We start from the raw sequence: 22,906 nt of genomic DNA on the forward strand, positions 1-22,906 counted from the left end.
ATAAAGTTACTAAGTCTAATTTTAAAGTGACTTTTATAAAGTCAATGAAAAATTAGAAAGGAAAAGTGACTTTGGAAATAAATGACTAAGTGGGTCTTTATTAAAGTGGGGTGAATTAAAAAATAAAAAGTGAGATTTAAATGAGCATTTAATCTTAGCCTTAGTTCTCAATCTATTTCAGCCATTGGATTTAGAGATCACCCAAAAGTCACTTGGATCACCCAAAAGTCACTTGGGGTTAGATTAAAGGAGGAAAAGGAGGAAAAAGTCATTAGTTTTTCCATGAGAAGATTGAGAGAAGGAGAGCAAGAGAGCAAGAGAGATTTCTTGACAGTGAGCTGCGGAGTTTCAGCAGAGCGGAGTTTCAGCAGCGCGGAGTTTCAGCAGTGGAGTTTCAGCAGTGGAGTTTCAGCAGCGGAGTTTCAGCAGGGCGGAGTTTCAGTAGGGCTGTACATCGGAGTTTAAGCAGGGCGGAGTTTCAGCAAGGCGGAGTTTCAGCAAGGCTGAGATAAGTTGTAAAAGTTTGCTTGCTGATTTTTGCTGAATATTTCTCTTACTGTAAAAAGACATTTTCCAGAAATAAAGAAGAGCTTTCAAACTGGTTTTCCCCCAGAGTTGTAGGGGTTTTTCCAGGGTCACATTGACCAAAAATCACAGTGTTTAAATGTGTTTTAATGGCTGTTTATTACTGCTGATTTTTATTTCTGCAATTTCCAGCATTCTGTAAAATTTCCAGAATTTGTGTTTTCAGCAATTTTATTTTTTTCTAGCTTGTTAAATGTATGGTTATGGGAAAGGGCATTTAACTATATGGGAGAAATAAGGAGAAACTGAAAACCGGGGTGGGAAATGAGAAATTTCTACATGGTATCAGAGCTTGAGCGCTGAAGGACAGTTTGGGACAGCAAAAGGAAAAATTACAGCTGCTGTTTTTTCACTCAGAAAATTCCAGCAAGCTGATTTTTTTCATAAACAACAGTTTTATCTTTACTACAACAGTGCTATTTTTCAGTTTTAGGACAGCAGGATGTCATTGGGCTTGAGGGTGGAGGATAGGCTGGATGGGCATACAAATTACAACGTTTGGAAGGAGAGAATGCAGAGTATCTTTGAGGAGGCAGAGGTCTGGGATATCATGGTGCATACCACACAGAACCCTGTTGTTGTGCCTACTGATGCTACTCAGTTGACAGCTTATAATGAAAAGAACAACAAGGGTAAGAGGCTGATTCTAGACGGAATCAAAGACCATTGCATTCCTCATGTGAGAGGAAAGAGCAATGCCCATGAGATGTGGACAACATTGTCCAATCTCTACCAGAGTACCAATGAGAATTGGAAGATGGTCCTGAAGGAGAAGCTGAAGAACATTAAGATGGGTAATGATAGTGCAGCTGGATATCTCACAAAGATTACTAATGTGAGAGATGAGTTGGCAGCTATTGGAGAGGCCATTCCACCCACTGAGTTGGTGCCGATTGCAATGAATGGCCTCCCCCGTTCATGGTTGAACTTTGCTGATGGGGTTTGTGCACGTGAGACCCTTCCCACATGGGAGAGGTTTTGGGATGATTGCATTCAGACAGAGATCAGAAAAGGTCAGCTTGGGGCAGCCAAGCCAGTTGAGCAGGATGAGGATGTAGCACTGGTGGCAGGAGGCAAGAAAGGCAAAGGGAAGAAGCATGCTTCCACAAGCAATGATGGGGGCAAAGGCAAAGGTAAAGGTAAACAGGGGAACACACAAAAGGATTATTCCAAGGTGAAGTGTTGGAATTGTCAAAAGATGGGACACTATGCAGTTGTGTGTCCGGAGAAGAAGAAGAAGAAGGGGAAGAACCAGCACGTGGCAGCTTCAGCAGAGATTGAGGACTTTGAAGGTCGTTTCGACCGGGAGTTTGCGTTCACTACATGTGAGTCCTCTAGTGCAGGATCACCTGCCACACAGGTTCAGAGGGAGCATGCTTTTCCCTCGATTAGCAGAGCATCTTTAGGTATCTAGTATGTGGACAGTGGGGCTTCACGTCACATGACAGGAGTCCGTGAGTATTTCTCAGAGCTTTCAGAGAGTGGCACTGATATAGAGGTAGTACTCGGTGATGACAGAGTTGTTAAAGCAGTCGGGGTGGGGACACTGACATTTCAGAGGGAGTCCAAACCTCCCTTGAAAGTCTCAGATGTTCTTTATGTGCCAGGGATGAGGAAGAACCTCATATCCGTCTCAGCTTTGGAGGACAGAGGATATGAGGTACTGTTCAGGGGAGGACAGGTGTTGATGTATCCCAGAGGCACTCCAACTGATTCAGCTAGAGTGATAGGTGTACGCCATGCAAAGGTGTACAAGTTTGCATTCCAGCCCCTTTTGGCATTGAGCAGTAGTACCGACAGCAGAGCTAGCAGTTCTGAGCTGTGTGAGATTTGGCACCGCAGGATGGGACATATGTATCATGGAGCCTTGAGGACATTGCGGGAGATAACTACAGGTGTGCCAGATTTCAGTACTGTTCACTTTGATACTTGCAGAGGTTGTGCGATGGGCAAGTTTGCCAAATCCCCTTTTCCTAGCAGTGACAGCAGAGCGACTGTGATACTTGATTTGATTCATTCGATGTGAGCGGTCGGATGTCTCATGTTTCCTTGAGTGGATATGAGTACTATGTTTTATTCATTGATGATAACTCCAGGAGGACCTGGATTTATTTTTTGAAGACCAAGAGTGAGGTTTTCAAGCGGTTTCAGGAGTTCAGAGCTCTTGTGGAGACACACACAGGTCGAAAGATAAAGTCCCTGAGGTCGGACAATGGAGGAGAGTACACCCTTGGAGAGTTTGTTGACTATTGTGCGGAGGCAGGCATTAGGAGGGAGTTCACTGTTCCTTACAACCCCCAGCAGAACGGGGTTGCAGAGAGGAAGAACAGATCCATCATAGGGGCTGCCAAAGCCATGTTACATGATCAGGGGTTGCCATTGTTCTTGTGGGCAGAGGCCTGCAACACATCTATTTACTTGCAGAATAGGAGTCTGAATCGTGCTTTGGGGCACATGACTCCGGAGGAGGCTTTCTCTGGGAAGAAGCCTGATATTGGTCATCTTCATATCTTTGGATGCATTACATACTCCTATATACCCAAGGAGAAGAGGACCAAACTAGAGCCCACCGCAGAGAAGGGTATCTTTGTGGGCTACAGTGAGACCTCAAAGGCCTTTCGGATTTACATTCCTGCACAGAGGAGAGTTGTTGTCAGACGGGATGTGAAGTTCGAGGAGGACAGGGCCTTTAGGAGGTCACGGGAGTTAGAGTATCTAGATTAGTCAGACCCTCAGCAGTAGTTGAGTCAGTCGCAGGGATCCAGTGGGCAGGGATCAGGAGGATCAGGAGGATCAGGAGGTACATCTATAGGGATGTCAGGTCCGTCAGTGAGCAGTGGCTCACCGAGCCAGAGGGGTGGTGCTCCGGGCAGCATGCAGAGTAGTTCACAGAGTAGTTCACTAGGGAGTCCACTGATGGACAGTTCACACGGTACCTTAGCTTCTACAGGTTCAGGGGCAGGCAGGAGGACAGCAGACAGACAGTCAGGAGTTCAGGCTCCTGATGATGATGAGGAGGAGTTTCATTCTCCGGTGGGAGAAGTGCGCTTAGGGAAGAGGAAGCCCAAGTGGCTTCAGGACACCTTGAGAGATGCCTCATCTGTTGCTGAGCCGAAGAGGCCGGTTAGAGAGAGTAGACCACCTGAGAGGTTTTGTAGCTATATGGCGATGGTTACCAGCATCCTTGACTCTGAGCCTTCTAGCTATGAGGAGGCAGCTAGCCAACAGGTCTGAAGAGAGGCCATGCAGGAGGAGTATTCTTCTATCATGAAGAATGATGTTTGGGAGGTGGTACCGAGGCTTGAGGGCAAATCCGTGGTTACTTCCAGATGGCTTTACAAGGTAAAGCATGCTGCAGATGGCAGCATTGAGAAATTCAAAGCAAGGTTTGTGGCTAGAGGGTTCTCCCAGGTAGAGGGAGTTGATTATGAGGAGACCTTCGCTCCCGTGGCTCGATATACTTCGATCCGCTCCATTATATCGATAGCAGCAGAGATGGGTTGGAAGATCCACCAGATGGATGTGAAGACTGCATTTCTCAATGGCTTCATACAGGAGGAGGTGTACATTGAGCAGCCACAGGGCTTTGAGGTGCATGGGAAGGAGTCCCATGTGTGCAGACTGAAGAAGGCCCTTTATGGCCTGAAGCAAGCTCCCAGAGCTTGGTACACCAGGATAGATACATATTTGCAGGGGATGGGTTTCACAAAGAGTGAGGCAGATCAGAACCTTTACTTTATTGTAATTGGTGAGGAGCCTCTCATTCTGGTGCTGTATGTGGATGACTTGGTCATTACAGGTGCAGAGAGACTCATAGAGCACTGCAAGAGAGATCTTGCGACTGAGTTTGAGATGAAGGACATCGGCTTGATGCATTACTTTTTGGGCTTGGAGGTGTGGCAGGAGAAGGGGCATTTCTTCTTGGGGCAGGGGAAGTATATTGTGAACATCCTTAGCAGATTCCACATGGAGGATTGTAGACCCATGTCGACACCGATGATCACCAACTGGAAGAAGCTTCATGCTTCGGATTCCGAGTTGGTGGATCCCACATTGTACAGGCCGCTGATTGGTTCCTTGATGTATTTGGTCAACACTAGACCAAATATCTGTTTTGCAGTCAACACGATGAGTCAGTTTATGTGTGAGCCTAGGAAGGTTCACTGGGTGGCTGCAAAACACATTTTGCGGTACTTGCAGGGGACAGTGGATTATGGTCTGGACTACAGGCAGGGAGATGGAGTGAGATTAGCAGGATACACTGATTCTGATTGGGCAGGTTGTGCTTCTGATAGGAAGAGCACTTCAGGGTGCTGTTTTGTGTTGGGTTCAACAATAGTGTCATGGTTCAGCGGAAGCAGCAGTCAGTAGCACTGAGTTCAGCGGAAGCAGAGTATATGGCAGCCAGTCTAGCTAGTTGTGAGGCTATCTGGCTTCGCAAGATGTTGTTTGGCTTATTTGGTCAGCCGTTGAGACCTTTAGTGATTTACTGTGATAATCAGAGTTGCTTTAAACTCACGGAGAATCCAGTGTTTCATGACAGGTCAAAGCATATTGGGATCAGATATCATTTCATCAGAGACTATGTTCAGAAGGGAGCTGTGAAGCTTGAGTATATTTCCACTGATGAGCAGGTTGTAGATATTCTTACCAAAGCCTTACCACGGGGCAAGCATGTCTACTTCAGAGACAAGATGCGTGTGGTGAGGAACACCTTCCTCGGTAAGAGGGAGTGTTGAAATTTGGTACCGGAGGACAGGTGGTTCCCTTAGGCTTTGATCTTTGGCCTCGAGAAAAGTGTCCAAAAGAATTTAATTTCTTTTAAAGTGACTTTATAATTTTATAAAGTTAAATCTAATTTAAAAGTGACTTTAAGTGATAAAGTTACTAAGTCTAATTTTAAAGTGACGTTTATAAAGTCAATGAAAAATTAGAAAGGAAAAGTGACTTTGGAAATAAATGACTAAGTGGGTCTTTATTAAAGTGGGGTGAATTAAAAAATAAAAAGTGAGATTTAAATGAGCATTTAATCTCAGCCTTAGATCTCAATCTATTTCAGCCATTGGATTTAGGGATCACCCAAAAGTCACTTGGATCACCCAAAAGTCACTTGGGGTTAGATTAAAGGAGGAAAAGGTCATTAATTCTTTCATGAGCAGATTGAGAGAAGGAGAGCAAGAGAGCAAGGGAGATTTCTGGACAATGAGCTGCGGAGTTTCAGCAGCGGAGTTTCAGCAGAGCGGAGTTTTAGCAGAGCGGAGTTTCAGCAGCGGAGTTTCAGCAGGGCGGAGTTTCAGCAAGTCTGTATAGCGGAGTTTCAGCAGGGCGGAGTTTCAGCAAGGTGGAGTTTCAGCAAGGCTGAGATAAGTTGTAAAAGTTTGCTTGCTGATTTTTGCGAAATATTTCTCTTACTGTAAAAAGGAATTTTCCAAAAATAAAGAAGAGCTCTCAAACTGGTTTTCCCCAAGAGTTGTAGGGGGTTTTTCCAGGGTCACATTGACAAAAAATCTCAGTGTTTAAATGTGTTTTAATCGCTGTTTATTACTGCTGATTTTATTTTTGCAATTTCCAGCATTCTGTAAAATTTCCAGAATTTGTGTTTTCAGCAAATTTATTTTTTCCCAGCGTGTTAAATGTATGGTTATGGGAAAGGGCATTTAACTATATGGGAGAAATAAGGAGAAACTGAAAACCGGGGAGGGAAATGAGAAATTTCTACACGAACAAAGCGTGGGACTGCTGGTGAAAGAAGAGTGGTTGCAGAATAGAGCCTGTATGTGTTCCTAGGGAAGCATACTTCAAAGCCAGTTCTGGAGTCGTATACTAAGGACTGCTGTTCATACTAGTAATTGTTACTATTGACTGTCTCCGTTACCAGGTGCCATCTATCAGATCTGTCACTGTATATTTCTAGGTTTTTAAATGAGAAATGCCTTTCCTATAATTACCTCTGTCTATTATCAATGGAATTGTGATTTTGTAGCTTATTATTAAGTTTATAAGAGCATTTTGGGAAGTATTGTGTCTATGGAAATATTAAAAATAGTGACTACCGAACAGACTCAAAGAAATTTTACTCACAACAGATTGTAAACCAACAATTTAAAGAAATACTTCTCTGAAATCCGAACACAAGGTTCAGAAAATTATCTTGGAACATTACAGGACTTGTGGTCATCGACCTGTGGTGAAATATGTGCGGTAAAAGTCTGAACTGTAGTCAAGTCAAACTTAAGCGGTCAAGCCTCAGGAAAGTCAGTCTAACTTCCAAAGAAACTTGGTTAATTCGTCCTCTTTCTGCTCCTTTCTGCGGTTTCTTAAGAATATATGTTTGTTGTTGTGTTGTTGGTCAAATGGATGACTCTCATTGTGTATATGTACTAGTCAAATGGGTGAATTTGACCAAGGGTCACACCCCTTCATGGTGGTGTTGACTCCATTTTGAGCCTACATGATGCCCCAATTTTTTGTTTGTTTGTTTGTCATTTTCTTTCTTGTTGTATTTTAAATTTCCATAATCTTTCTAGGCCAAATTAGGAGGCCTCTAGGCATGCAGGAATAACTCTTGATGCTACACAAAAATCAACATTTCTATTGCTCAAAAATGGTGCAAATGGTCGCAAAATTTATGAGAAGTGCCTTATGTGGCATTTCAAAATTAACAAATTGAAATTTGGGAACGTAAACTCCATTTTCAGTGCCGGGTATACCATGGGATTTGGTCCCATTGGATTTCCTTGGAGGTTTATTGACAACTACTAGGAACAATGACTATATCTAATGGTTCTCATGGACCACTTCGACAAAATGGTAGTAATGATACCTTGCAATGATTTTTTTTTTTTTGATGTTGCAGGTTGTATAGTTCTTTACATTTCTCTGTGCAATTTGGTTTGTCATCTTTGATCACCTCTAATTGTAATGATAAGTTTGTTATCTACTTTGGTAAGTGTTGTAGGGATTGATGGACACCAAATTGAAGAGGAGTATTGCCTTCCATTCTTAGATAGATGGTTAGATAGTGGTTGTAAATCACATAATAATTCAATTCCTGCAGGTCATTAATCATAGACATCCAAACACACAGGTTGCCAACATACCATATGTGCAACGAAATGACAACAATGTAGTCCACAATGCAACGGGCACTTCACCTTTTGAAGCATTTCTTGGATTTTCGCTGAAGGATCCATTGGCTATTTTGTTGCCTATTCTTGAAAAAATAACAACAAAGGAAGTCATTGCACATGGGTAAGCTATAAAAGGTTAATTTACCACAATGGATGGTTCATGATCTAGTTTGAGAATCTTTGCGCAAGTGTTAGTAGAAGCACAAGGTGAGCCATGCGTAATATTGTGTAGATCATTTGTTTCATGCACGGGACAAAATTTGCAAATATCTTTAGAAAGGGCATTTAATGAGAAAAACAAGAAGATAAAATTTGCCCAAATAATAGATTTAGCCCTTACATCATTATCAAGTAGATTGGAAAGGACATCATGCTAGAATTGCTAGCTTGTATATGTTTTCATGTAGTCTATAATGGAAATTACTTGAAGCTCTATAAGCCATTGATGTTGGGCGATGATGAACAAGTTGTCGTGTTCATTCTTGAAGAGTTAGTTGTTGATGTTAGTGCAAAGCTAGAAGAAAACACCATTCTACAATACAAGAAGTGCGCAACTAGGTAGGGAACCTTGAAGATTTATCGAGTTAGGTTGAAAGGATAATTGCTCCAAGCTTGAAAGTGCCACACCTTGGAGTAGATTCAACTAGAGTTCCCCTAACTAGTAAGGTAACTATTGGGGACTAACAAACGAACAACTCTTAAGCAAGGAGGTTTGATCCCAAAAGGAATTAACAATTGACTATTTTCATGATTGGAGGACTTGTTCCATGAGAGCTTCACCCAAGGATTTGTCTTACTATGGTTGTGCAGATCTAAGTATTGTATCAGAGATGTAAGTTGTGTAGAACCATTAGAGTATGATGTACTTTTGTAGTGGTCAAATGTAGTCATCCATCAAAATGGCAATTTGGCATTGTAATATGAATATGCTTGAATTCCAATAAAATAGTGCAATATTAACACTTCATTGTGCTATCTCAAAATTCAGCCATGTTACCTTGTTGGATGCTTTTGAACACAAATATATGCAAGCTTGGTGTGTGCGTGCTAACATGGATAGATAGCTTAGCAAATGGTTACACATAGAATCTTGATAGTCATTATGGATTGTGTTATACTCTTCAACTCATCCTCTTCTAGAAGCTTGTACACATGTAATTATGCGAATAGACATATCACTTTGTGTTTCTTGGTCATATTATTATATGTTGATTTTATATTGTGAAGGGGTTTGTGCAAATAAATAGTTGGTTGATAGTGTTGGATTAATAACTGTATTTTAAGCTTCATGGTGTAAAATTGTATTCATTTAATGAAAAAGAGAGTTGAGTTATTCCCATATGGTTGTGTCGATGTGTATGAATGGTTTATAAATTTATTTAAGCCTTTTGTTGGAGTTGGCTTCATTTGCCATTGTGCCAAAGATTAATGATCATGTATGTAAGTTGAGCTTGTTATTGTGGTTGCATTAATTCCACTAGGGATCAACTAAGCTTCACATACTGCAACCACAAGATCTACATTTAAATATTCAAAAGGAAAGAAGGAAAGTAATAATGTTAATTTCCACAAATAACCAAAATATGTCAATGGGCCTAGAAAGTACAAAATATCATTATAACAATGTGGGAATATTAAATTTGCTGACTTATTTATTGGCATTGTTGTGTATTAGCATAATAACTTTTTTAACTAGTTGAAGGTTGTGAATACCCTTTCTATCTTTTTGTATTTATTGTTTGTAATATTATGCATTGGCATAACAATTTTTCCTACAAAATAATTGTGGAATAAGGCCAAATAAATATATAATGGGGCCAATTAGGCAAGTCAGTCATAGGAGAGCATAATATTTCACACCTATATAAAATAATGTGGGCTGTATTGAATATTGCCAATTTTGTCATGTTTTATTCTACCATTGACCTTTATTTTTAAATTGATATCTTGTGACACCACAAGCTTATGTGGGAAATGCAACTTATAACCTCTTGAAAGGACCCTTATAAAAGCATAATATTTCACATTTATATAAAATAAAGTGAGGTGTATTGAATATTGCCAATTTTGTCATGTTCCTTTATCCAACCTTGTTTTTTGCTTGTCATGTTCCAGTATACCTTTGACCTTTCTTTTTAAATTGATATGTTGTGACACCACAAGCTTATGTGGGAAATGCAACTTATAGCCTCGTAAAAGGGCCCTTCTTGGGCAGGATGGGGAAAAATTAAGCACAAAATAATTTCCTTTAGTCACTTTTTGTTGTACATCATTTTTATATATTTTTGAAGGTGAATTTGATTATAAAATGTTAACTTTTTAATTTTATGTGTAGGTGGTTCATTCCTATGAACATTGTGTTAAGCTCAGTAGCAGGCTCACTTATTGGCTTTATTGTGGCACTATTAGTTCAACCACCAAAAGATTACTTCAAATTCACAATCGTGCAAATTGGAATTGGTAAGTATGCTAATATTCATGTTGAAATCTCTATCATCGCCACTTTTGTTTGTTTTATTTGATGGCTTTAGAATTTTAAGGTCAAAGATGAACATGTTCATCCATTATATCTTTTACCTTACTCCTAATGGTCCATAAATATTGAGTATGCATTTTTGTACTTTGGATCCAGTTTGAGTTATTCACTATTTATATGTTACCTTTGTTAGTCATTAATCTCTCAGTTCTAAAATTTTTGAACTCTTTAGAAGACTTGGATAGTTTTCTATTTTCAATTCATGCTTTTAATTCTCAATGATTGATAACGTCTATGTATTTTTTCCTGAAATAAAAGTGGTTAGGGTTAATTTCAAAATTCATTTTTAAAATTTACTTTTACCATTCATTTATCATTGGTTATTACAAGTGGGCTTTTCAAATTGTAATAAGATTTCCATCTTCATTCTTTTCTTTTCTTTAGACTACCAAGTGTTTCATATGATATATTAAATCAATAATTAATGGTGGGAGGATATAAAGAGCATGCTTTTGAAGGAGTATGTATGGGTCTTTTTTATCATTAGTTCTTTGATTTTTGATAAATTTGGCATGTAGATATCTAAAAAGGAAATGGTATGAATACTTCTGGGATTTAGTGGTAGCTTGAGATGAGGCAATCAAGCCTCCAAGCCAACACTTACGAGGTAAATTGATGAATAGCTCAAAGGATGTTCGTATGGTGACATGCATGATTGTGAAATGTAGTTAAAAAAAACTTTCCTCATAGGATGATTTCCCTTAAAACACTAAGAAGGTTACATTCTTTCTCTTGAATTACACTAAGAAGGTTACATTCTTTCTCTTGAATTCTTACATTCTTTCCCTTGAAAACTATGTAACAAACATGCTTTTGCAGGAAGTATGTATGGGTCTTTATTAACATTCGCTCCCTTTTTGATAAATTTGGCATTTTGATGTCTCAAAAGGAAATGGGATGAATTATTTTGGCTTTTATTGACATATTGAGATGAGGAAATCAAACTTCAAGCTAACACTCTTAGGTAAATTGATGAATAGTTACAAGGATATTGGTATAGTGACATAAAAGATTGTGACATGCAGTTTAAAAACCTTTCCTCTCAGGATAATTGCGCTTAAAACTCTAAATGGATGACATTCTTTCCCTTGAATGGCAAGATTTATTCAACATAACCAAAACCTTGTAAAAAGAGCCCATTGTTTCTTACAAGCCATTTGCTCAGCAATGTGTGACTCTCCCCCATTCTTTATACTCTTCTAGTCTTTTGCACTTTGTATGTTTACAAGCGTTAAAAACTTTTGGTGTGATTTTGATTGCCAAAATCTTCATAGAACTGCCAAATATATTCTTGCATATAGACCCTCGAAAGCTATAAGATAGCCCAAAAAATCTATTGTGGCATACTTTGAAAAAAGGAAACATCAGTTTCTCCTATATAGGTAAATGGAAAATTCATCGGCATTGACTCATTTAGAAGGTTTTTTTGAGAACATTTTATTCATCAATGTACATTTTTTTCTATTATTGACCTTTGAACATGGTTTAAGCAAGCTACCATACTCAATAATACCCTTACCAATGACCGAAGTTAATCGGATCCAAGTCTTACACTTATTTCACTGTTGAGTGCATACTCCTAAGATATTGAAAACATAAAATATGAATTACGCAAACATAGCCTTGAGAAACATACATAGGATCATGTTGATATTATCATGTACTTTATATAACAATATTTTTTTCATTAATGGTCAAATAAAGTGGTTTAGTAATTAAATCATGTGTTTTTAGTTACATAATGTTGGTTGTCATTGAAGTCCATCTCTCGCATGTGGTATATCATTTTTGTATCTCTTTGACACATTGAATAGTAATCAGGTATCTCTCTTTTTTGTGTGCAAATATTATATGGTAGTAGAGCCAAGTTCATTGGTATGTGGGAGAGTTAGATATTGGTACCATAGTTTTTGGGAGTCACGGTGAATGATTTAACCATTGTAGGAACATCAATATAAGTGTACTGAAGAATTGAAATAATCAAATTTACAGATAAGTAATTATGTTATCAGTTATAGTATCTCGGTAATAGTATTTGATGACAACGACTACAAGTCGTGTTGGTCAAAGTTGTCATTGATGTTAATATGGCATTGCAGTAAATGGAAAATGTCCTAACCTTTTGTGATGTTGCCCTAACCTCATGCAAACCCTAGGAGAAATTCCTATGTGCATATTTCCATGATACCCTAAGCATGAAGATTGAAATATAACAACAAACCCCTAGCAATGTTGTCATTATGACATCATAGTTGAATTGTTGAAGAAGCCCTTTGCTCATGAAATCCCTAGCATAAAGTCCTAATTCCTAGATATAAAACTCATAATAAAAAACCCATTGCACCTTACCTATTGACAAAAATAATCAATTAAATATAACCTCTCCTATCAGCTGTCCATCAATAAATATAAACTAAAAATATATACGTTCCTTTCCCTCATGTCGGCTCCCCATCAAAAGACGCAGCTATTCAACTACAAGTCGGCTTCCCATACAACCAACTGTCACATATTGTTATATATATATATATATATTGTTTCATGGATTCGTTTGAGGTATCACCATGCAGCAGAAATATAAGTGAGGAGTATAAACTGGAGGAAAAAAAGGTCATTCGATATCTTTGTCCTTCTATTCTGTGATCACGTGTGGAAAGCTTCTACTTCAGACCCGAGAAGACTATACATTTTCAAACATGTGATAACACATTATCCTCGCACCTGAAGATGACACTTGTGAACTAAAAGGGATAAATAGGACGAAATTTGGTGGAGTCTTCCGATTGTTTTTGGGTATATTTCTGTCTAAACTAAAGCCACCTGTGGAAGACATACACCTTCATTACAGCCCAGATTTGTATCAACTTCATGCAGTTCTAATCAAGCTCGGATTAGACCTCCTTGTCAGAACCTGAACATATCCTGTCACAGAACTCGGACCTGTTACAGATTGCAGACCTGTGAGGCTTGGTGCAGACTTCGGACCAGTGATTTCAGCCTTGTGAAGGCTCATATCTATACCTCAGACCTGTTATAACTTACAACTTTGGACCTGAGGAGGATGTAGAAGATTGAATTCTGGAAAATTCTGTGTTGGGTTATAAGCTCAGAACAGTCACCTGAACAAGCTCGGCTAAGCATCCTGTGGGAAGCTCGGATCTATGATCTAGAAGGCTTGGACTTGGAGCAGACTTAAGGACAGAGAACAGTCACAAGTTTAAAGGCTTGGAGTCTGGACACACTCGTGAAAGTAGAAACATTCACATAAGATGCTCGGACCAGTGAGAACAGTGATCTAAGTGGCTTGGTCTCAACACTGGTAGCACTGACCTATGATTTCAGGCATGGATCTTCAGATCTGAGGCTAGTATCTTGAGAGGGCTTGAACCTACAGTCTTGTGGAGATTTGCAAGACATCGAACCTGTGATCTGGATTTACAGTTACCATTACAATTCGGATTAGACCTTCCATTCATAAACCTGTGGACAGTCAAAAGGTGGAGGTTCGGACTTAGCTCAGACCGGAGTTGCAGACCTTGGGCTGGTAATTGGATTTGTTGCAGACCTCAAGACCTCAACTTATTACTGGTTTTGGGCTAATTGTTGCAGACATTGTGAACACTGAAAAGGAGTTTAATTCCTTTTGAAGGCAGGTATGTGCACTGTTTGGGATTCTAAAGGAATTGAAAGACATAAGTCATTAAGAGACTTGTTGAAGACTCCTTGAGCAGCTTATTAGAAGGCATTTTGAAGATCAGTTCTTAAAGACTAGAAGTATAATTTGAGGCTTGTTTGAAGACTAAACTTGGACAGGATGTTGGAGCAGCTCTTTGAAGTATCTTGGAGCATATTTGATATACATCTTGAAGTGGTTTTGGAGTTGTCTTGGGGATATTCTTGAGCATACCTTGGAGAATCATCTAGAAGCCTATTGGAGACATTCTTTGGAGAACCATTGTAGACCTCCTTGGTTGAAAACATTGTGAAGCACTTGAAGAATTGTTTGGTCTGCAATTGTTTGGTGCAGACCTTGAGTAACTTATTGAAGATTCTTGGAGATCACGATGAAGCCCTCATAATGTGACCTTGGAGAATTTTGTTTGGCTATCATGAAGAGTTGTGGGGACACGTTATGAGAAGATAAAGTTTTCATTAGTGAGGCAAGTGCTTTGGAGCTTGAGTGAGGGCATTGTTGAAGGTGAAGATATTGTCAGGGCTTGTTGCAGAATATATTGAGAGCCTTGAAGAACTGTTGAATCCATATTGAAGATCTGAAGCAGTGGGTTGGAGCCCTAGAGGATAGGAGTCCTCAAGAAGATCAGGTTGGAGCCTGTACCAGTGAGAGGGTTGGAGCCTTAGAGGTTGGTGCCTCATACAGACAGGGTTGGAGCCTTGTGAAAGATAGGGTTGGAGCCCTCTAGGTTGAAGCCTCATGAAGTCCAAGTCGGTGCTTGGAAAGTACAGGTTGGAGCCTGGTGGATTGGAGGTTGGTGTCTTTATCTAGGGTTGGAGCCCTAAGCATTATTGTACCGGATTCATTGTAAAGAAGAGGATTGAAGTCCTCGTTATTTCTGATTATTAAAATAAATTATTCTATATTATTCATTTTGTGTTCTGGTTATAAGTGATCTAAAAACTGGTAAAATAACAATTGTAAAAGAAATACTGATTCACCCCCCCTTTCACTATTTCCAACAAGTCAATGGTTTGGAAGGAATGCATAACAATTTTGATAGATGCAATTCAATGATTGGCAGTAGGAAATTAATGAGATGTCCAAAAGGAACACAACAACGTCTTGGTTTTGAAACAACCACTAGTTAGTGTCATAGATAGTGGGACCAACCATAGTGAGACTTTCACAATATTAAATTTAATGTCTAGAGTCAACAAATAGAATTAAATCAATCACAAACCACGACAACATGAATCCAACATGTAGGCTTCGAAGAGGGAATAGCTTTGACAACATAACAAATCTTTATGACATGGTGTATTGACAACAAATTGTTCAAGCAGAGATAGGTAGAATTGACAACAATTTTTTTGGGCAAAGATGGGTATAATTGCCATATGGGAGGTAGAAATGATGAATTAGTAATGAGTATCATTTTAGTGGCATATAAGCATAGGGTGTTTTTGTAGTATGGTTTAAACATAATTGTGTAGGAGGACACATGTTTCTCAAAAATACCCTTTTTAATGTGCAGGGTTGGGTAGAACTTGACAATTATTAGGAGTAATCGTCAAAGATTACTCACCAGAGTTAGTGAAAAAGATGCACCATGCATTCATGTCTAAGTTTTTATGTTGTTAGCAATTAGCAAATTACAGTGGAAAAACATTAGGCTAGTAGGGCATGACTAAGTAAGAAAAATTAAAAGAGTTTGGAAGTAATCCTTGTTACCCTGAAATTCAGCAGGCTTTGGAGACGAAACCCTACAAAGCTAAAGCTAAACCAAGTGCTAACAACGGGGTAGCAGCGCATTTTCACCACAGCTAAAACCCCCTACTCTTTATGGAATTTCACTAATGGGAGGAGTCTAGGTAGGCTACAATCACCTATGAAAGATATCAAAGGATGGAGAACAAGGTGATCAACTAGGATCTTTTCAAGAAAGACTCAATATTAGGCTCAAGGCTTCACTAGGAAGCAATTCGCTTTCTTCAAGAAGGCCTTGAGAAAAATGCACGAGACCTAGGTTTGATAGGTTAAACAAGTGTTGGAGTTCCCAAAGGTGAAGGAAAGGGGAAAAGGTTTCTTATGATTGATTTCAACAAGGCCAAGGCTCATGAAACCTTCAAGAAAGTCCTCAAGTTGAGAAAGAAGAAACTAGGGTTTCCCTCTTAGGGAAACACTTAGGGCAAGAGATTTTATGGATGAATTTTTAGCAGATGCCCACCAAAATGATAGGTCATGTAGCCAAGACCTATATCTCGATGTTTAGGCTCTCAAAACCCCAAGAAGCCTCCTCCCTAAAATTTCGCTCTAAGCCCTAGGTCTTCCTTCTAGCTTTAAAAGGACCGAATTTAGGAGAGATTTATGGACAAAATTTTGGGATGATCACGAAGTGATTGGACTAGTGCCTTGTCAATGGGATATGGAGTCAAGGAGGTCAAAATTTGATGCCCTAGCCATCAAAATTTCAACAATTACCTACTTAATGGAATAATGGATTTTGATGGAGAATAACAAGTACTCCACTAGGAACACTCATTTCGTGTTACAATGGGTAATGCATGCACCATTCATCTAGATATTCTTCAATAAATTAGGCCATAAATTTTAACCTAGAATCAGTAGTTCCATGCATTAGACATTCAAGAAAAAGATATTCAACAATAGATTCCACTTACAAGATAACATGCAATATATCCTTCCATTAGACGAAGAAATAACTCCAAAAAACGTCAAAATCAACTTCCATACATCAAAATGTATCCAAGTATCTCCAAAATCACCCACAAGAAGCAAGTGCAAATTCTCAAGAGGTCCAAAATTCACAAATTTGATGATGATTGACCTCAATGAAGTGATCTCTAATATATACAAGTCATACTAAATCAAATATGGCCTAAAAGCCCCTCCAAATCCCCTAAAGTAATGTGAGAGAAACACTCTAGGTCATAGGCTGACCTAGTAACAAATGTTCAAACATAATAATTAACCTACAAGAGTGCCGAAACGCTGATGCCATGCATGCGCAGGCCTTTTTAAGGCATGCGTTGAGCTCCTCATGTGCTAGAGTGCAGAGGGCTCCTAAAATAAAGCCTTAGGGGTTAGCCCCTAGACTTCCATGTAAATCATCTCGTGGATCCTAATTTTGGGTTTGGGGCACAAAATTGGTCTCATGGGTCTCCAAGTGGCAAAATCACTGTGTTTGCTCTAACGTTGATGGCATTGAAGATGACACTAGCCCTCCCATGTCTCAAGGTATGAAACAAACCTCATCTGGGCCTTGGATCGATTACCTGACTCTCATGAAGTGCTAAGCTAGTTGCGAGCATGTTGGTCTAGGTGCATTATCGCATGAATAATATAGGGTAATGTGCAAAAGCTGTGGGTGCTGAGGATGTCCATGGCTATGAATGATGCTCTAAAATGCTCCAGAGTCCCATGGTCCTCAACGCATCACCTGTTGGTATCAATATGTCCCTCTAGAGGACTTAGACCCCAATTAAGGTGCCCAAACCTATAAATTGAACCAACTGGAAATCACACACAATATCTAGTGTTGCCGCTTTCATGATCAGTTACGTTAATCATTAGTGCATCCAAGTGGACCAAGCTTGAAAGAAATGGGCATAATGATACTTCATATGTGGCTTCTCTTCCAAAATTGGGGCCTTAGTCATGTAATGGTGTTACCTCCCTAGGTAGGAGTGGTCAGTAAACAACTCTATTAGGTGTTTTTAACCTCCAAAGGTAGTGACATGTCCTCAGTTCCCCCTTCAATCAATATGTGTCAAGTGAATAATGATGGAACGAAGAGTGGGGAAAAAGGGAACTCCAAGGCCAAGTGCCGTGGTCAAAGGAACTAGCAATGATGTGATAACTCATCTTGGGTGTATGGATGTGAGGAGGGAGCAGTCGTGGATGCATGAGTTACCTTGTCTTTTGTTTTTCACCCCTTTATATTGCCTTTTGCTTTTTCTTGATTTTTCCTTGTATTACTACTCGTAGCTCAATGATTGTGAGCTTTCTTTGTATGATGTATAACAATTATTACCCCCTTTAGGATGGGGCAGTGCATTGCCCATCAGGGGTTGGGACATGCAAGGGTTCCTTGTCTTCTATGAGATAGGGCAACATTGGCCTAGGAACCGGGTGATGGCCATATGATAGAGGTAGAGCTCATGCTTGGCTTTTTCCCATGTGCTAATTTATAAGTCCCGACCATCTTTTGCATTTTGATTTTTCTTTTGTTTTTCTTGTGGCCATCATATGCTCTTTCCTTTCTTTTAGTTGCATCAACCTCCCAGGGTGCATTTCTAGGCCCTACCCAATGTATGAGGATGTATGGGTGCCAAATCCCAATGAACCAATGGTCAGTTGACCCGAATAATGGAGGTGGAATAGGGGCTCGTAATGTACGGAGGAGAGTAATAAGCATGGAAAGGGATAGATGGTACACACTATCTCAATCAAGGATTCCCAAGTAGTACCCCTTCCTAAATCCATGGGCCATCAAGGATGGTCCTGTTGGACTAGGATAGAAAATTAACCCCCCATTTAAGGTGAGGGAACATGACTAAGACCAAGACCCTTTTTTTCAAGTCACCCCATAATCCATGTTAAAATGCCCAAGTACAAACAAGCATAAGCACTCGATTGCACAATGAATAAAGTACCTTTTGATCAGTAGCCCACCTTCCAACACGTGCTCTTGGAAAATGGGCAAGGAAACATATGACTAATGCGGATGGTAGAGATATGAATGGCACATCACACTGGCTACAAGGTGGCTCTTAGGGGCTACTGGATGCGGCTGGAAGAAATGAATAGGAGAAAATTTCTCTTAGGGGTCACCCACTTTTCAGTGGGTAACAAGCCTTAAATAAAATCTTTTCATGGTTAAGAAAATCATATTGGTGCTTGGTTGATGAGATCAAAATGGTGAGTTTACATAAACAAATGATTTTACTATTTTAGTGACTCAAAATTTAATGGACAACTATAATGTGAGGAAGTAGTGTATGATAGTCATATCTTTGATTTCAAACAATGTTCAGAAGCTGTAGTAGGCAAAACAATGTGAGGTACAGGTGATGTGTAGCAACAAGAGGTATAAGACTCCAAAAATAGAAAGTTAACTTTCCATTATTGATAAAATGATTCCATAGATATAAGATGTAATAAATGCGTATATTTTGTAGAGAATGTTGATGGTATACCATGAAACTGTAGATAAAGGTAGGGCTACCTAAAATAGATTTATTCCATGAAGTTGAATGAAGGGGGATTTGATTCCAAATCATTTATTGAAGATGAATGATGTTCGTGATGAGTTGCATGTTGTTGGCATAGACGTGGATGAAGAAGATATGGTAGTTATTACACTGAAACCGTAGATAAAGGTAGGGGTACCTAAAATAGATTTATTCCATGAAGTTGGATGAAGGGGGATTTGATTTCATATCATTTACTGAAGATGAATGATGTTCGTGATGAGTTGCATGTTGTTGGCATAGACGTGGATGAAGAAGATATGGTAGTTATTACACTAAAAAATGTGCCCCGTTCTTTTGACCGTTTTGTTGAGATTTAATATTACTTTGTATATTGAGTCCACATTTGATAGAATGTGAAACTAGTTGTTGCAAAAGGATAGGTGGAACAAATAGTTTAGAAGGGATTGAGGAGTGTCTAAAAGCGCTTTTGCTATCAAGTTCAAAGGCAAAGCAAGCAACATCATGAGGGAGGAAAAATTAGTGTAGGTGAGAATGGTTTGACAAATTTGATATGTTATTGTTGTTGTGAGGTGGGACATTTAAGGGAGAACAAAGAAAGACTTTGTGGGATATTGAACAACAAAAAGACCAAGCTAGTAAAAAGCAAACAAATATGCTGAAGTATGAAAAGGATGATGTATATGCGTTTATTGCTCCTTCGGTGGGAGATAAGTGTTTGGTTGATTGATTTTTGATTATGCAACATCAAAATATATGATTAATAGGAGAAGTTGTTATAAATTAAATATTCATAACTCAATATGCCACAAATTTCTCTGGCAACCTTCACGGGGATAGCTCAACTACAAACACTGAAGCTTAAAGGACATATCAAGAAACAAAACGTTATCGTTTTAATAGATTCAGGAAGTACACACAACTTTAGAGATGTCAATGTCGCAAAAAGACTGAACATTTTTGCCTACCTCGTAGCAGATTTAAAAGTTATGGCGGTAGATGGAAAACAAATAGATGGGGCAGGAAAGTGCCATAAAGTTAAAATGTAGCTGAATGAATATGAAATGGAGTCCAATTTTTATACGGTCCCTTTAGGAGGAGTAAACATCATCTTAGGAGTACAATGGTTGCAAATATTAGGGACGTATTTGACAAATCACCAAAAACAGTTCATTAAGTTCAAAATGGATGGAAGGAAGTATAAGTTGTTTGAGTTCCAAGCCCCACCTACCCAAGTCATTTCTGCTCAGCAAATGAAAAATCTTGTTCGCAAGGGAACCCCAGTATTCGTTGCACAATGTCAACAATAGAGTTATTATCGATGGAAGGGGTTCACCAACACTATGAAGTTTCATCCAGAAATATGAGAAGGTTTTTCAAGATTTACCGATGAAATTGCCCCTTGAAAGGAAAATTGAACACATCATCGAAGTGAAACAAGACTCAACACTAGTAAATTTAAAGCCAAATCGCTACCCCCATCATCATAAAACAGAAATAGAACGATTAATACAAGATCTGTTAAAGCATGGAGTCATTATGAAAAGTAGAAGTAAATATGCTGCACCAGTAGTATTGGTGAGGAAGAAAGATGGATCTTTCTGGTTGTGTATAGATTACAAAGGATTAAACAAAATTACTATTAAACACAAATTTCTGATTCCATTCATTGATTTCTCAAAATATTTCTCAAAATTAGATTTGAGATAAAGTTACTATCAAATTTGAGTGAGATTAGAAGATGTCGAAAACACTGCTTTTAGAACTCATGAAGGGCACTATGAGTTTAAGGTAATGCCATTTGGTTTAACAAATGTGATAGCCACCTTCTAGGCAACCATGAATGAACTCTTCCACCCATACTTGCGAAAATTTGTGTTAGTCTTTTTGGATGATATTCTCGTTTACAGTAAGACCATGGAAGGAGCACCTCAAGCATCTAGAGGAAGTACTATTGGTATTAGGAAAAAATCAATTTTACGCCAAGTTATCAAAATGTACCTTTGGTCAAAAGGAAGTTGAATACGTGGGACATGTTATATCTAGGGAAGGAGTCAAAGTGGACCGCAACCTAAGAAATTATCAAAACGAAGAGGATTTCTAGGTTTAATTGGGTAATACAGAAGGTTCATAAAAAACTATGCACATTTGACGGTGCCCCTAACCAACTTGTTAAAAAAGAACACATTTCAATGGGATAACCAGGCAGACGAATGCTTAGAGAATCTAAAAAAGTGATGTCAACCACACCGGTACTAGCAATTCTAGACTTCTCCAAACCATCATAGTCGAATGTGATGCTTCAGGGTTCGGAATTGGAGCGATATTATTGCAGGACAACCACCCTATAGCTTTCGAGAGCAGGAAACTTAACAAACAGGAAATCTTGAAATCAACTTACCAAAAGGAGATGCTTGCTATCATACATGCTTTAACTAAATGGCGATAGTTATTGCTTGGAAGTGAGTTCTCAGTCAGAACTGATCACAATAGTCTTCAATTCATACTTCAACAAAAAACATTGTCAACAAAACAACAAAAGTGGATGGAGAAACTTTCAACATTTGACCTAGAAATACTACACAAGAAAGGAAAGGAAAATGTCGTAGCTGATGCACCCTCACGGAAGGATGATGACATCACAACATGTGCTGCCTTGGTGGTTGTTCCGGGCTGGTTAGACAAAATACGAGTTGAGTATGCCAAAGATTTGGATTGTGGCTCTATGAGTGAAAATATCAGTCAATATGCCAATTTTGAATGGAAAAACGACATATTATGGTACAAAGGTAGAATTTACCTAATCTCATCACCTAAATTTAGAATGAAAATTCTAAAGGAATCTCATAGTTCTCCTGCCACCGGGCATGTCGGATTCTTCAAAACTTACTACAACATTCGATGGTTATTCTATTGGAAGGGTATAAGGAAATCGAAAAATATGTCGCAGAATGTAATATCCCCAATTTTGATTTTCATCATTAGAGATGAGTTTTGGGAGAGGACACGATTCTGACATTGGGACTTAGGAGGAAAAGGGAAAATTGTTGCTCTAGTGGAATGTGGGGGTCACAAGAAAGAGAATTCGACGCAAGGAGGGAACTCACACTCTTGGAGGAGAGAGGAAAGAGAAGGAAGTGCGAATTAGGGGAGAGAGAGAGAGAGAGAGAGAGAGAGAGAGAGAGAGAGTGGGGACCACAGGGAAAGAAGGAACCAACAAATTATAAATAGAGCTTGGGGGTCTCACTTTTGGGCAATGTTGCACACATCGCGATCGGGATTTAATCGGCGCCGGGAAAAAATCGGAAAAATCGTTAAAATCGGGAAAAAATCGGGAAAAAATCGGAAAAAATCGTTTGGCACAAAAATATTCATTTTTTTTCATTTTTTTTCAATTTTTTTAATATCTAAACCATCTACAACATAAAATAAATACATTGACACATAAATATGATAAAAAAACTAATATATAAGATGTTCAATATCATTTCTAGCGCTAAAATCACACATAACATTGAATCATGTCCTGAATAGTAAGTCCTGAGTCCCAAGTCCAACTCAGCCTCAAAATATCAACAAAAAATATGATAATGTATCTCATCATGTCATAATGTCATATACAATAAAATGAAAGTCTAATCCTATTGATTTCCTCTGCCCCTCTTGCGAGAATATGGCACAGCTTTCTCTTTCCCTCTAGATGTAGAAGCTGGTGCCTGTGGTGGTGGAAATGGCAGTGGAGTCT

At 39.0% G+C, this 22,906-nt stretch overlaps 1 protein-coding gene across 1 annotated transcript in view; it reads left to right on the forward strand.

Annotated features, from left to right (window-relative positions):
* The window catches only part of LOC149163570 (protein PIN-LIKES 6-like), a 136,995-nt gene that overhangs the window by 28,749 nt on the left and 85,340 nt on the right, over positions 1–22,906 (forward strand). Inside the window, exon 3 of the mRNA XM_089431778.1 lies at positions 10,051–10,175. Within this exon, the coding sequence (XP_089287904.1) occupies positions 10,051–10,175 (125 nt within the window). The remainder of the gene's footprint in view (positions 1–10,050; positions 10,176–22,906) is intronic.

This window comes from Pinus tabuliformis, chromosome 5_1 (genome assembly GCF_031772625.1).
Source record: "Pinus tabuliformis cultivar Carrire ecotype Pingquan chromosome 5_1, CPIR1, whole genome shotgun sequence".
NCBI lineage: Eukaryota > Viridiplantae > Streptophyta > Pinopsida > Pinales > Pinaceae > Pinus > Pinus tabuliformis.